General features: G+C 35.8%; 1 protein-coding gene across 1 annotated transcript; it reads right to left on the minus strand.

Annotated features, from left to right (window-relative positions):
• Window positions 1-5,825: 5,825 nt before the first annotated feature.
• LOC129274772 (uncharacterized) lies at window positions 5,826-16,180 on the minus strand. The gene is made up of 8 exons (XM_054911523.2): window positions 15,616-16,180; window positions 13,562-13,628; window positions 12,240-12,446; window positions 11,591-11,743; window positions 10,397-10,558; window positions 9,930-10,020; window positions 9,386-9,507; window positions 5,826-8,941 (listed from the first exon to the last, which is right to left on the minus strand). The coding sequence occupies exons 1-8, from the start codon at window positions 15,634-15,636 to the stop codon at window positions 8,352-8,354; spliced, it is 1,413 nt and encodes a 470-aa protein (XP_054767498.2). The 5' UTR covers window positions 15,637-16,180; the 3' UTR covers window positions 5,826-8,351.
• Between the last annotated feature and the right edge of the window lie 1,579 nt (window positions 16,181-17,759).

Consider the following 17,759-nt stretch of genomic DNA (forward strand, 5'->3'; position numbering starts at 1 on the left):
AAAGGGTAGATAGCTCTGGGGAACTTTGATTTAAGCTACGCATACCATTGTTCTCTTCATCCATTTCTTTACAATATTTAAATAAAAAGAGTTGCCAATGCTGTTGTACATGTATAACTTTACACATTTGTATACTTTCTCCCATACGTGTACTGTATCAAAGCAATAGCTTTGATCCAGCTGAGGCATGGCGGCTTGTCATTGTTCAAAACCCACCTTCACCCGACAAAGGAAATTATAATTGGTGTAGTATCGAAAATCTGTCTATCTGACGGTCAATCGGATCGGGGTCGCCCTAGCCACTAACCCGTCTCTGTGGTCTAGTGGTTAAGGCACCGGCGTTCAAAGCTGGGGGCCCGGGTTCGATTCCCGGCAGAGACATTTTTTCGGCATCACCAATTTTTCCAAAGGGTAGATAGCTCTGGGGAACTTTGATTTAAGCTACGCCTACCATTGTTCTCTTCATCCATTTCTTTACAATATATATATATATATATATATATATATATATATACAATACACATGTATTGGGGAACCTTGATTTAAGCTACGCCTGCCATTGTTCTCTTCATCCATTTCTTTCACACAATATTTAAATATAAAAGAGTTGTCAAAGCTGTAGTACATGTATAACTTCACACATTTGTATACTTTCTCCCATACGTGTACTGTATCAAAGCAATAGCTTTGATCCAGCTGAGGCATGGCGGCTTGTCATTGTTCAAAACCCACCTTCACCCGACAAAGGAAATTATAATTGGTATGGTGTCGAAAATCTGTCTATCTGACGGTCAATTGGATCGGGGTCGCCCTAGCCACTAACCCGACTCTGTGGTCTAGTGGTTAAGGCACCGTCGTTCAAAGCTGGGGGCCCGGGTTCGATTCCCGGCAGAGACATTTTTTCGGCATCACCAATTTTTCCAAAAAGGGTAGATAGCTCTGGGGAACCTTGATTTAAGCTACGCCTGCCATTGTTCTCTTCATCCATTTCTTTCACACAATACACATGTATATATATATATATATATATATATATATATATATATATATATATATACAATACACATGTATATATATATATATATATGTTGTTGTTATATATCACTTTATTTGCAAATCTGCACATTAAAGGAATACAATGTACGCCCAGGACATTTCTCTATAATGAGAAAATGCAGGGCAATAAAATTCACTAAACAGAAAAAAAAACTTAGAATATAATACAACAATCAATATGGAGAAAAATACTGGGAAGTGCAACGAGGTTAGCATTTCTCTATAATGAGAAAATGCAGGGTAATAAAATTCAATATACAGAAAAAAAACCACCTTAGAATATAATACAACAATCGATATGGAGAAAAGTACTGGGAAGTGCAACGAGGTTAGCAAAGGGAAGGAAAATGGAGTCCGTCTATGTATTTGAAACACGGAGAGGGAGTTTGTTTTCCCACATATTCAGTTTTTTGGAGTAATAGATGACAAAAGATGACACGATGGCCAATTTTGATATATTCTTTCGGAATTGTTTGAGATGGACGGGACTCCCAGTTTCCTTTAGCAGCCGCTTTAGCCTCGTTGCATTGTCCGGTGAGATGTGGCCTCGAGAGCCGATTTCCAAAGGAAGGAATACCACTGAATATCCATTGCTTTCTATATCTGTGACTAGGGGGGCGTACTTGTTTGATTTGAACTCATGTGCTTTGGATATATTCATTTCAAAAGGGACTGATAATTCGAGTATGAGAAGTTTCTTTATGTTGCTCCAAAAAATGCAGATATCTGGTATGAGATTTGTTTGAGTGCATTCTAGTGGTATGGTAGATATTCCTTCCTTTGTCCATCGCCCTTCCTTAAGATCTGTGTACATAATGATATCCACAAATGACTTTATGCCTTCTTGAATAGATTCGGCCAAATACAATAAGATGTTGTCATGACGCCAAGTGTAGCGCCCTTCGTCAAGTGATATAGGTCATGCATTTAGCACATGATGTACTGTTTTTCCATTTTGACATCTATTACAATTTGCTGAAGACATTTTCCCCCAGCGAGATAGATTTGCATTTGTATTGAGTGTATCCGAAAGGGAATTCATGAGAAACTTAGCAACTTTATTTGGTAGATTATAAATCAAACTTTTCCAATCCGCAGATTTTGATTCCATGCTTGCCAATTCAAAAAAACTTGCCTTGTACTGAAAGTGATTGGACATGAAGAAGCCAATCTTGTGATCGTTTTTGTAGTTGAGAATCTTTAACCTGCTTTTTCAATTTTGGGAGTGTGACATTCGTATCTGGAAGCGATTTAAAGACATTATTACTGTTCACAACTGTTGACTTTTTTCTTGTCCACTGAGATTCTCTTTCAAGGGCAACATCTAAGCAATGGGTAACTTTAGCATCCCCCGTTGCTCTTATTCTAGTATAATTCTGAGTTTGAGCTTCGTAATAGAGATCTGAAATGTTGGGTATATTTAGACATTCTGGCATATGAAGGAAAGCCAAAGTGGCTGGTCTCGCAAGGCCAGACCACTTTTTTAGATATCGATTACACAATGCATCTAGTGACTTTAAGTGGGTTTCGGTAAGTTCATTGACTGTAAGGTGGAATCTCAGTGATGGCAGAAAATAGTCAGCAAATACCTTCAGCTTGTATTCATCACGAATCAAAGCCTTTTCAATGTTTTGGATACCTCTTTCAATAATTGATTTTACATATTGAAATATATCATCTGATGAGTTGTCATATGTCACAAACGAGCATAGGAATTTAAACTCTTCCGTTTTCAGGGTTTCGAGCTCAATATTATCCAATTGAAATTTCAAATCAGTTGGGGAACCTCCTGATATTGAAAGGGTTCTACATTTTTTCTGTTTTAATTTCAACCCGAGTGACAAAATACGAGAAGAGATTGTATTCATGAGCCGTTGATGGGTTCTTTTATTTCCTGTTATTAAACAAAAGTCATCTGCAAATGGTGCAGTGATGAACTTTTGACCATCTAACTCATATCCGAATCGGCTATTCTCTGAGAGAGTTTCAATTAATGGATTGAAACAAAGGAGAAAAATTATTGGTGATAAAGGATCTCCCTGAAATATACCATTTCTAAAACGAAACTGCTGGGAATTCCAATCCTTGGTTGAAACAAAACCGTCAAGGGAAGAGTACAAATTCGTGATATAGTCAGTGATAGGTTTAGGAATCTTATTACGATCAAGACTGAATTTGATAAGGTCATGTGGTACTGAACCAAAAGCATCTGCCAGATCAAACCAAGTGAAATGTGCAGTTCTACGGGATTTTTTTGTATGTTTGATAATTTCATGTACCACTGTATTGTGATCAAGACAGCCAGATATACCATGCAAAAATCCCTTTTGAATAGTACGGTCTATATATTCATTCTCTGTTACAAAACATTCAATTCTATTAGCAAGTATTTGATGAAACATTTTGCCAGTCGTGTTTGATAGTGCTATCATTCTAAAATTCTCTGGGAGATTTGTATCGCCCCTCTTATGTATCAATGATACTCTACTACGAGACCAAGATTGTATATATATATATAAAATCCCCAAAAAATTATTTGCAAGAACGCATAGGCATATGGCAAATACATTTCGTATGCATGCAGTGTTAAACTGTTTTGATAACAGTTTCCTCCCACTTTTAGCTCTCAATCTCTCCAATATTCGAATTATGCATCATTTCTTTGGATACTTAAACAATGACAATATAAAACAGTGTGTTTCGCATAACGGCTTACCGGCCGGAACCCCCTCCCTCGCGCTAATATAGCTTCATGAATTACGCTTATCATCTTGTCTTTTTGCAGTGGTTATCTGTATATGCAACCTTAATTGTTTCTATAGTGGCACTTCATTTGCTTTACACAATTTGTTTTAAGCACTAACATAGGTGGCACAAAGGTTTTTTTTTTTTGGTGGGGAGGGGGGGGGGGAGGGGGTGGGGGGGGGTCAAGACAAAGGAAGGGGATGCCATTTTGTCTCAAATGAATTACAAGGTTAATCGAGTTTTCCCTCTCCGTTCCTTCTTCTCATCTTTTGTTATTTACCCTCTTTTAACTGCTCTACGATTGCGACAGTAACCCCGGGATTAAGATTATGATTAATATAATCATTTTATAGAATATTGTAGAATGGTGTAAATTGTTCGTAATTTCCTTTTTTTTTCTTTAATTTTATAAATTTGTACATTTTTCGCAAACATGTTAAATGAGTAAACATACATATGGGTATACAGTATATTGTTTATGCATTCATTTCATTTTCATTTCATTTCGTTTATTTCCATTTTCAACAATTACAGTTTGTTTTGTACACTTTAGCATATAAATAACAAAACATATTTCCAAGTATCCCTGTACAAAAATCATATTCAAGATTATTACATATCAGGTTGGAATATCATTCATGCAATTTTACATCAAATAAAAAAAAGATTATCATCATCATTATCATAAACATCATCATCATCATCATCACCATCATCATCATCATCATCATTATCATTATCATTATCATCATCATCATCATCATCATCACCATCATCATCATCACCATCATCATCACCATCATCATCATCGTCATCATCATCATCGTCATCATCACATCATCATCATCATTATCATCATCGTCATCATCATCATCATCATCATCATCATTATCATCAATTTTTGCCATCATATCATCATCGTGGTTTTGTTTGATTAACCATTATACATGTACATTTATTCTGCAGCTAAGCAATTATTATCATCCATTAGATTTGTATTTATATCAAAGACAAAATGGAACTTACTGTAGTAAATATAGCACTTCACAGGTACAATTTACTATCTATATTGTTTAAATATGAAGTAGGCATGGGGGCTCGCGTGAAACAGAACCCCCTTATAAAAACTCATAGCAATAACATTGATGAAGACCCAATCAAATTTCAGTTACTCGAACCTAAAAGTTCAAGTTTGACCTCAAAATATTGTTAACGTGACATTTTATGTGATTAACTTCACAATGGCCCCGGAAATACTAGTAAGGCCTAAATAAAGGCATATATATCATGTTTATCTCCGTTTTATCTGTTGACCGGAAAATTTTATTCAATATGCACCATAAAAGTCTTGCAATAAGAGAAAAAACAGTAATTCCATAGCCTGAAGTGTTTAGAAACTTAACCCTAAAAGGACTGGACTATTTGAGATGTATTAAAGATGGGGGGGGGGGGCACAATGCCCCCTTCTGATCTCGGCCGCCGTTCGCGCAATCGCGCCGAAATTTGGCACGCACATTACCACACAAAATACACTGCAAAAACTCCGGTGTTGATTTAACACCAGCCCGGAATCTATATGTCCACACCAGAGAAGTATTGAAACAACACCAGTTTGGAATCAAACCTTGTATAAACACCTTTCTGGTGATAGACCAAAACGAAACTGGTGTTGTTTTACACTCTGGTGTGGACATATATACATTCCGGGCTGGTGTTAAATCAACACCGGAGTTTTTGCAGTGCATGTACAAGCCAGTATGTAACAAAAACTTGAAATAATAATTTCAAATTCATTATGAATAAAAAGTGCAAATTTATTTATGAAAAACATTATTTGCAGATTCATCACCCAAATGCACTTCGAATTTTCTTTTTTTATTTATTTCCAGATGTATCTTTGTAATCTAATTTAAATGTTCCAACAAAACAAATTGCAAAAGCCATTTTTTCCATATGTATTTCTTAGTTTTTAGAATTTCTTAGGTAAATCTGTGTTTTTTCATCTTTTGTTTTTCTTTTGTTTTCAATGGAAATTATTAAAGACCATTTAACAGCTAAATTAAACCCTAAATTAATTAAGCAGACCAATAAGAAAAAAATAATCACCCTTTTATGAATTTCATCTCCCATAGACTTTGTAAACAAAGTATAAAAATGTGCCATTTTCGGCATGACACTCACCGTGTTTACACTTAATCGGCATTTGAATCGGCTCGCGGTTCTGAACCGCGAGCCGATTCAGCATCGGCTTTTTCATAGCGTGTAAACGCGAGCAACTTGAATCGGCTCGCGGTTCAGAACCGGCAATTTGCACCACCAAAGTAGTAGGTTCTGAACCGCGAGCCGATGCAGAATCGGCTTTTTTACTACGTGTAAACAGAAAGCCGATTCTGCACCGGCAATTTCTGCGCATTTCAATTACTTTACCATTGTGACGTAATTGTAAGCGCACTGATCCAGCGTTGTCTTTATTATGACGTATATTGTAGGTATGCGTATCATTTCAGGTTTTTGCATCGGCTCGCGGTTCTGAACCGCGAGCTGTAACAACGTGTAAACGCAATCCAAATGCCGATTCTGCATCGGCATTTGGTTCAGAACCAATTGCCGATTAAGTGTAAACACGGTGACTGTCTCGTAAAAAAGTCACGTGGCGTCGCGATGCTATCCCCGTATGTCTCAAAAGTTGCGCGAGACTTAAAAAAAGGAGTCATATAATTTTGCGGCGCTCTCTTTTTGCGCTTCGAAAATATCGCGCGAAGCGTCCAGGGGGGGGGGGGCATCATGCCCCCGTCCTTTTGGGATTAAAGCGTTCATATTGATTCATATTTAGACATCATTATCGCAGCAATCAGCAACTGATTTTTTTAAACCTCAGGACGAGAGTTCTGGCTGACCTCAAGGTTTGCAATTGTAGCTCTGATTAAAAAAAATTAAATCCTTACTGAATGTACAATGACAGACCATTTATCAATATTTGTATTACATGATAAACAATGACCAAAAAAAAAAAGAATTATCAGCGTCGGTAAGTTTGTCAAAACTTTCCTACTTAATGGATTGATGTAATCTCATTTCATGAAAAAAACATAGAAAGGGGCCCAGTAAACTTAAAGCCATAAAAAATATTCAAAGAGTTGACAATGAGAATATTGATTTATATTAATTAAATATTTCCTATTTCTTATTTCATGGATATAATTATATCGTGTGCCATAATCATTGTCACCCCTTTGCCAGGTTCTTTTACCCTCTCCCCTTAGAGGAGTAGTAGCATTTCTGGTCAATAAACTTTCTTCCAATGAATGTACAGCTGAGCACAATCTGTTTTGCGTGGGCAGATCTACATATTGTAGTGTGAGTAGGGGCAAATTCAAATGTCTGAAACCTCGGAGCCCAAATGGTGGCCAGTCATAGCGACATAGTGTGGGAAATGAATGAGTGATTGTGCTTGCAAGGTAAATCATTGATTAATTACTATTGAAAAAAATATATAAAATTGAAAGGAAATATTATAAGCAATATATTTTCAAAAATCCAACTCAGGAGTAAAAGAATGGTGAATTTTGTTCTGCGTAAGGGGTGACAATATTACTGACACATGGTATACATTTATGTTAAAAGTTTAATAAATACTCATTATATTAAATTATCTGTAATCTCTCCACTCATTATTACCTTTAATAATACAAATAAGTTATAGACCTATTTCCTACCTCGGGACGGATATTGTTTTGTTTTTGTATTTTGTACAAATGATTCGGCAGTCGGCGGGTTAATGGGCCTATACACTGTAAAAACGAAGTGCTAATTTAGCACTTACTTACGAGTGCTGATTTTCTGGTTTAAATTTGAACTAGAAAATCTGCACTCGTAGTGCAGTCACTATACATGTACAAGCACTGTGAGTGCTAAATTAACACTTCGTTTTTTACAGTGTACACCACACTTTTATTACCATTTGGTAACGACCCCATAGAAAACTACACCGGAATGAAATCTATTTTTTTGAAACACGTCATATATGACATGCATGAAGAAAAAAAATATATTATATTCCAAGATTTTATAGTAGGCTAAATTCCGCAGAACCCTTTAAAGATTACTACAATAGCAGATCAACACATATATCAAAGACTCCATTTTAAGATTCCGCCATCGTGTCTACCAGAAAAAAAAAAGAATTGTAAGGTATTATTAATGACGAATGACCGAGAAAATATTTTAATAATCTTTAAAAAAAGAAAAGAGCGAGCACATTTATTAATATCAAAGATAAATACATTTTACGATGAAAATTCTGATTGATATTGACACAATACTTTTATTCAATAAACTATAAATTGTGTAATTGAAATGATATGGAATTGTGCAGGAACAGGACCAGGACCTCTCTTTTTTCGGGTCTACTTTCTTCCATTTTCCCCTGATTTATTACCAGGCCCTACTATAAAATCCCTGGGATGCCCCTGACCCCATCCCATATGGTGTCGTCCCTCACACTGATGTATAAATAGTTGTTATAGTCTGAAAGTATTGAGAATGTTCCTTCATATATTGCTTTCAGAACCTACAACAGACTCGTACGATGGCGCTGCGGCAACTTCACCCATATTCAATGACAATCTCGATCCTCCAACGTCGCTGTGAGAAATATCAAATACAGGGTCAAAGGCTTCCGAGTATGCCGGAGGAGGGGGCTCTGATGTAACGTCCCCGTACGTCGGCGGCGACGACGATTGTGATATCACCGACATTCTTATCGAACGATCACCACTCTCTGACGACGACGACATCCTAGTGGACGACCTTATATTGTCAACAGACACACTGAAGCGAAATTCTGGATTGGCCCTTCTTGCCTCAATCCCTTCATCTGTTGTCCCGCGCCTGAGGCACCTGCAGGACAAGCAAGTTCTAACAGAATGCCCAATGCACCTAAAACAATCGGATATTTTTTCGAGTATACAACTCAGTGTTTTCGTGATCAACCAATTATCCCTGGCTCCAGAACAGCAGCACACCATCCAACAGAAGAACATAGCAAAGATGATGCCTGCAATCGCTCCATATGGAGTTACATTTCCACCATTTTCGTCAGTGGTTACGATCTCTGTCCAATATCTTCCACCGGATCCATCTATGAATAATAATTATAATCACATCAATAATGTTTTTTTCATAAATAAGTTTTTTGCAAACATGTTGCATAATTTTATTCCATTATCTATTTATTCATTTAAAATTCTCTCAAAAAATTGTTAAATAATTCATTCACATTATAAAAAGAAAGTAATCATATAAACAATTCTTAACAATGTTGGGGAGCCAGCTTATCATGACCAGCTTCAATGTAATCATTATCCTCTACAACAACAAAAACAAAAAAGCATTATATTTGTTATATATTGGGGGGTACGGTTCATTTCACGACACTATAAGAATAATTCTAAGAAGTAGACATGCGTTTGCAAGAATGAAAAGCAAAGGAAAGAAATGTACAATTGTTTGGTCACGACAATAACTAAGATTATTCATCATGTCCATCTTCCCATTTTTCTTTGATCAATATAGGGGTACACACCTTTAGTTTTCTTGCAAATAAACGTGAGTTGTTGATTAAGGCAGTCAGAAACAGTCCATCGTCCATTGTTACTTAGATCAATAGCGGAACATTGAGAAGTGCTTGGTAACTCACCCTGAAAGCTATTGAGAAAGGCAAAAGTATATATAAAATACATTTTTGGAGAAAAAAGTGTAAGAATTTAAAGTGTCACATTGACCATAGTGATATGCCTAGCAGACTGTATCCCCTTCTTCTTCTTCTTCTTCTTCCAGAGTACGTGCCGCTTCTAGATGATGAAGATGAACGCACTGGTTGTGTGTATGTGAGGAAATTTTCACATACTGTTGTTTCATAACAAAAGCTCTGACTTGCTCTTGTAGTACAGTTGCGTGTATATATACATGTGTATTAAGTTAAACATTGTTTTATGCATCCCACTCAAGAAGGCCTTGGAGGCATCAACAGAGAGGGAAATGGGCTGTACTCATTCAGCATGTTCTGCCAGTGAGCCCCCCCCCCTGCCACATTTATCCAAGCTTTAAACAAGTAAACCATTTCGTACTTATTATAAAATTCTGAGTTTAGACCGTCTAGCCAGTTTCCAGTAGAATTCATTCCAATCCAGGAGAGAGACGTCTCATCTTTAAAGGAACCTGGAATAAGGATGATATAAAATGAACTCAAATCAGTTCAAATTCTATCATACCTAAGAACTATTTACCAGATGTACAAATATAAATCGTTAATTCATATGATATTCAGATTCAGATTCAGATTTATTTCCAACAGAAATGTCATAAATATTGATACATAACAAATATTTACGATACAAATCATTGTCATTATAATTATATGCAAAACATCAATGATAATAAAGATATAAAGACATAAAGATATATACAAAATATGGTGCATTTTGTAGACAAATTATTATATAATATTACTTGGGAAAAACATTAATATACACAAACAATTTGACTTTTTACACAATCTAAATATTCCTGTTTTTTACGAGGTTTTAAACTTTACCTAGTATGAAATCATTTTCTTCCGGATTAACGATTGAGGTTAGGAACCCTCCATCGTATCCACATCGTGATGCAGCCTGTTGCCATGGTAATGGTTCATTATATAGTTTGTAGCAGTAACCAAGTCGTTCGATCCAGCCCGTTGGACAAGAAACTGTGGAATCTGTTGACGTATAATCAGAATAAGAAATTAGATAGTAATGGTAATAATTTAATCATAAAACAACATTGGAACCAGAGGACAAGTCGCAATTATAATAATAAAAGATTATACATTTATACAGTGTGTAGAAGTGTATAATGATAACAGATTATAAAATTGGTAATAAACTAGAACAAATGTGCATAGTTTTATGATACTTCGATTTTGAGAATATTAAAGGAGAATGAAACCCTTGAAACCAGCTGAATCCATATCAAAGAGAAAAATCAAAGAAACATATTGTTGAAAGTTTGAGGAAGATTGAATGAATAATAAGAAAGTTATGAGCATTCGAATATTGAGATCACTAGTGCCATGTAGATCCTCCCAACGGCAATGCGACCAAGATCTGTGATATCACACACGTACAACTCCCTCATTACTTTAGTACTTATTTCACTTATATTCTCACTTTTATAGAGTCTATCACAAGGTGAGGTGTTCTCTTTATGAGATGACAAGTACAGAGGTTTCACAACATTATATCATTGATGAATCGTTTGTCATATGATTAGAATGAGCAAAAAGAGATGTTTTGGGGTATATTTTCAGTGTCCAAATGGGAGAGTTGTACGTGTGTGACATCACATATCTTGGTCGCATTGCCAATGGAGGATCTCCATAGCATTAGTGATCTCGACATTCAAATGCTCATAACTCTTTTATTGCTAGTCCTATTTTTCTCAAAGTTTTGTTGATCTTATTTTTTGATTGTTCTGCTTTCACAAAAGCTAACTTGCTCCAAGAGTTTCATTCTCCTTTAATAAGAGAGGTAATACTGAGTAGGATGATAAGTAACAAATCATTTTCGTATAGGACGTATTTGAATACCGTGCTAATTAGACCAAGTCATTTTCAGGAAGGCAACTCGAACAACTGAACAATGGTAATTAGGATTTATGGTTTTTAAATCCTTAGTTATTCCTTGAGAAAAAAATTAATAGACATCAAAGAACTACAAAGGAATTTGGGTTAAATAAAAAAGTTTCTTACCAAAATAGTCGAACTGGATCTCGTAACCGAGGCCTATATTCCCATCGCCATCACTCTGGAATTCGCCGTAGAGGGCGTGACCGCTACTGGTCACTGCAACTGGGTTTTGGTCAGAGCACAGTATCGCGATTGACCTGGCAGTGGAGTTTGCACCTGGGTGGAAACATGTGATGAATCATAGTGTTATAAAGAAATCTCACAGCAAGTCTGTTTCTAAATGATGAACATGGTCCTTCTTTAATTTGTAAAGACCATCGACAATCCTGACTAAAATAAACCTAACGTTAGGCTACGTTTTGAGAGATACTGGCTTATAGTCCCATAGGTCCTACACCTGGTTCTAGACATCTTCTCATTAAAACATACGATAGTCTCTTCCCTGATTTATCTGAACAAGTAATGAAACTTATCGAGGGGTGCCAGAAGTCTTCATAAATTGAATTTATTTTTTTGAGGTTCGTCACTGTCATATTTTGCAACAAAGTTTTAGACCACGTTTTATGCTGAACCAAAATTCAGACCAAGGCCATTTATGAATCGCCGTAGTATGACGATCCCGGATTACTGTTTTTCAATTTTTATGTACGGACTTTAATTCCGTATTTAAATAAATAAAACATACATACATACAATGAGATTATATAGTTACCATCTTTTATCAGCAAATAATCATTGTTACAGCAACACGAGAAATCCTCCTTGATCACCCTTAGCTGTATTCGGCTGGATCCTGAGGGACTGTTGATAAGCCACGCACATGTCGTATCTTCTGGATATTCATCGGGATAGTTAGGGGAGAATACCGATTGGAGTTTCGATGAAGCTTCGAACCTAGCAGCCGGGATGGAACATTGTGCTGCACAGGAAGAGAAAATTTAGAGTAATGTTTAATATGTGATTAAAGGATTCAAAGAAATATTCCTCCATGTTTTTGCCAGGTTTGAGAATAGACTGTATACATACATGTATTGGAGTCACTATGAACAATCAAGAATTATTCGTCATAGACATTGTGCGAAATTTAGACGTCATAGTCTTAAGAATATTTCAATTCCTAAAATCCCTAAGATATCAGAAGATGTATTTCCAAAATAGCAATGAAGATGGAATTAAAGAACGAAAAATAGGGAGGGAACATGATATAGAGATGGAGAGGGACAAAGGGAGGTAAACGAGGTAACAGGAAAGAAAGTGCTGAAGAATTATATTATGTAAAAAGTGCAAGCCCATAATATAAATAATCAGAAAATCAATATGCAAAGGAACACAATGATTTTAATTGCGTTATCTTGAACAGACCGTCAAGTTACGCATCAATTAGGATTCACAATACTGGCATATTAAATAATTATTTTGTTATTTTATTTTTCTATAAATTTTCAACGCTTGTTTCACTATTCACAGAGGGCTTCCGTTGTCTTCTTGCATATCAAAGCAATAAGTTTAAACAAATCAGTATAACAATCAGTATTCCTGGTATTGCGATGATGATAATGGTGATGATGGTAATGATGATGATGGTGGTGGTGGTGGTGATGATGATGATGGTGATGATCATGGTGGTGGTGGTGGTGGTGATCGTGGTGGTGGTGGTGGTGGTGATGATGATGATGTTGATGGTGATTGTGGTGGTGGTGGTGGTGATGATGATTGTGATGGTGATGATGGTGGTGGTGATTGTGGTGGTGGTGGTGATGGTGTTGATGGTGGTGGTGATGATGATTGTGATGGTGGTGATGGTGGTGGTGGTGATAATGATTGTGATGGTGATGATTGTGGTGATTGTGGTGGTGATGGTGGTGATGTTGATGAAAAATAAGAAAATGGTGATGGTAATAAGGATAATAACAACAGCTGTATATCAAGTTTATATAATAGTGATCTTATGAATACGAATGAGATATACAAATTCAAACAATAATATATATCCACCATAAAATAATAAAGAACTTATAAATATAAACATCATACCTTCACAATGAAGCGATGAGTAGAGTACTACTAACACACACCCTAAAAGGAGTGATATCCAGGAACTCTGAAAATAAAAATTCTCAATATCATAGGCTGTACGGGAAGACATAAGACATTAACAATACAATTAATAGAAAACCATACGAAACAAGCTTAAATGCCTCGTTTTAGATTTTCTTAAAACTAACCCTTGATTAGTTTACTGTTCATCCCTTAAACCGGAAATAATAGATTGCAAACGATGGGCAAACACATCCCGTTATCTGATGTTTGTAAATATGCTTTAGTTGGATGAGTCTGCTAGTAAATGATATACCGCTTCGTAATCCTAATGATATGACATATAATGTGATTTACATTGTTAAAGATTTGTTTGCTCCTCTGATTGACAATTTATTTAAAATTCTGATGAATTTCAATCGGTAAAAACAATGAACAATAAACTTTAAACAAATGTATTAAATATAACCACCGGTTTGTGTCGAGCGTCCATAAAATAAATTTTTTTTATCTTAAGGCCCCCTCACACCAAACCGAATTGCCTGAAATATGCCTTGCGATGGCTGACGAAAGGCATTTTTTTTAAAGTTCGTTTTCAATGGTAACTGATGGTAAATCATAGTTACCCTTTGTGTTTGGGTTCGCACACCTTCTGAACAACCCTTCGCTCGCCTTCGGCCGCAATTAACTCATTGAGGTGAACCGAAAAATCGATATCCTTCGCATACCATATCTATCCATCGCTTACCGTTCATTGATAAAATTTGACAATAGTTACTGATCGCAGGATTTGAAGGAAATTTTATTTGAATTCATTCGAGTGCATTTCGTACATTTTTCCTATACGTTACCCTTCGTCCGCCTACATTCGGTCAGGTGTGAGGGGGCTTTTAAGTGAGTAGGGTGTATAATATGTCCTATTTACTTGGTGTTATAAATAAAATTCATTGTAAGATTTCATATAAAAATACAATATTGGATTATTCATACATGATCATGAGCTAATTACAATGGGGCTAATTGGGGCAAGCGTGGGATGGAGGTATGCCAAATATGAATAAAAAATTCATGCGTGTAGTGTCGGTTCACTTATAATAATCGATGAAATAGAAACAAAATATGCATGCAGTAAACTTATTATTCAATTACAGATCTAATTGACGTCAGACATTTAATACCAACGAAGTAATAACAGGTATTGGGTTTAAGAGTATTGTAGTAATGATATGTCGTAGGATGGTGACACAACATTTGCTCCTGTGACAACTGCTCCGTGCTTAATTTCGTCGAAGATGTAGGATTAGAGTTGCAACAGTAGGTTAAGAGTATTATATAGTGTTATTAAACCCAGGGTTGAAAATGGTCATTCGATTAGTGTGAGGAATTTATAGCGGAGCAAATGTCATGGAACCCGTAGAAGTAGACCTACTATACTAGCGTGTTTACATGATATAACTAACACGTTTTAGAGGACACAGCACGGAAGATGAAGGAAAATATGTAAAAACTCGCTAGCGAGCGAGCGAAGCGATGAAGCACAGATTTCGACCTTTCAAAACTAATTTCATTGAGATTTTGACATATACATCTAATGATATGTTACTTCAAACATTTCCCTTCATATTTCTGCTTCATCCTTCCTTATTTCTGTCCTTGGTCGTGAAACTTTGGGTGGTATTGGCAGTGCGTCCTTCGACCCCCCCCCCCCCCCCGGCAAGTGAGGCCTTTCATCATGATCACGCTATATGCTAAACTGGAAAGTAGCACCGGATTGAGAGTAAATTGTGTTGTGTATTATATTGAAAAGAAAGAAGTACTGCAATAACATGACTTGTAATTATAAATTGAACAATCAAATACATTTTAAAATGCTATACACATGCATCAGACCATATTGATTCTTTGAGCAGTTATATGTTTCTTCAGCCATATTCAATCAATCATTCCAAGATTCTGGTAAATATCATGGATAATACATTCTGTTTGTTAATTTATTTTAAAGTGGGGCAAAATTGTTTCTTCTGTAGTCACAAAACACAAAATATACCTACGTGTACTTGAAAAGCCATCATTAGAGGATATGTGTAACAGGTCCACTTCCTTGAAAGTAATTATATATAGATGATCCAATGTGAAATATATGGTGGTAGGCTTTTCTTGAAGGTCCAAGATGCAAATAATCGAACAACGAAGTTACAATACCTCATGTCCCAAGTGAATGTATGATAGAAGTTTGCATAGCCCATGGATGCTGTATAATATCGCGCTCGTTGAATGTGTATACGGAATAATTTATGATGTAGATCTGAAAATGACGTCTGGAACTATGTGCATCTATACACAATTGTGACACCTATTCCAATCGATAAAACTATTGTAGCTATTATCGGCTGTACTCATGACTGAAATACTAGTGATTTGAAAATAATATATTCCACTCGAGCGCTTCCATTCAACAAATTTACAGTATGATAACGCACAACAGTCCCTTGAAATTATTAAGATAATTGTATACATGCATTTTTGACAATCATGATTGATTTATTGTCCATACCCAACATAACCAATGCAGATCTATTTCCGTATTCACACACCAATATAGACTGGTACTAACCTGCCTGCAAATTGTTTGCTCTTGCTATTATTTTGTAAAGCCCTATTGTTGACAAAATGGATTGCACAACGCTTCGATGACTATATCCCATACGTGCGTGAAGTGAGCGTTTTGACTTCCCCCTTTTTAAATTTCAAGCCCACAGAAACAGACGAATTACTAGGTAGTCCAAAATAATGTAGCCTTTGTATTATTTATATTATTTAATTCTTTCCCATCATATAATTATTAATTGGAGATACATGTATCTCAGTGGGAGGGTGGCAATCCAACCCCCTCCCGATTATTCAAGCAGTACAAAAAGGAGAAGAGGAGAACAAATGGAACTAGAACTGCAATCGTTTCAGAACGATGTGCATGCATTGACGCCTGTGAATTTCGAAAGATATTACCATAAGCAACCAATGAAAATATGAGACCAAAATGAATGAAAACGAGGAAGTTATGGCAATTTTACATTTTGCAAATTTTCAATAGAGGGCGCTATTTTTAAAATGGTCACTGATGTATAAAGAAACAAATTAATTAGAAAACATGTTACCAATACCAAACCTTGGAAATGTCAGACCGAAATGATTGAAAACAAGAAAGTTATGGCCATTTTACTATATTCGAATTTTCAAAAGAGGGCGCTATTTCTTAAAGGTAATGGTCACTGATTTGTAAAAAAAACTGATGAATTAGACAACATGTTACCATTGGCAAACCCTGACAATATTAGACCAAAATGAATGAAAACAAGGAAATTATGGCCATTTTACTATTTTGCACTTTTCAATAGAGGGCGCTATTTATTAAGGTAATGGTTACTGATGCGGTAAAAAACGTATGAATTATGAGGGATGATATCCTGATCAAACCCTGAAAATATGAGACCAAAATGAATGAAAACGAGGAAGTTATGGCAATTTTACATTTTGCAAATTTTCAATAGAGGGCGCTATTTTTAAAATGGTCACTGATGTATAAAGAAACAAATTAATTAGAAAACATGTTACCAATACCAAACCTTGAAAATGTCAGACCGAAATGATTGAAAACAAGAAAGTTATGGTCATTTTACTATTTTCGATTTTTCAAAAGAGGGCGTTATTTCTTAGAGGTAATGGTCACTGATGCGTACAAAACATATAGATTATGTGGAATGATACATTAAGCATACCCTGAAAATATGAGACCGAAATGAATTAAAACAAGGAACTTATGGCCGTTTTCATATTTCTTTAGTTTGCAATAAAGGGTGCTATTTCTAAATGTAATGGTCACTGATGCGTAAAAACGAATATGGATTATGGAAGATGATGTCATTAGCCAGCCCTGAAAATATAAGACCCAAATGAATGATAACAACAAAGTTATTGTCATTTTACTATTTGTTGACTTTGCAATGGAGGGCGCTATTTGTAAATTTAACTGTCACTGATGCGTAAAAAATGTTGAATAATGGAGGATGATAACATTAGTAAGTCATGAAAATATGAGACGGATATGATTAAAAACATGGAAGTTATGGCCATTTTACGAGTTTCCTAATTTGCATTTCAATAAATATGAACATTTTGAACGTAGACTATCTTCAAT

The sequence above is a fragment of the Lytechinus pictus genome, chromosome 13 (genome assembly GCF_037042905.1).
Source record: "Lytechinus pictus isolate F3 Inbred chromosome 13, Lp3.0, whole genome shotgun sequence".
In the NCBI taxonomy this organism is placed as follows: Eukaryota; Metazoa; Echinodermata; class Echinoidea; order Temnopleuroida; family Toxopneustidae; genus Lytechinus; species Lytechinus pictus.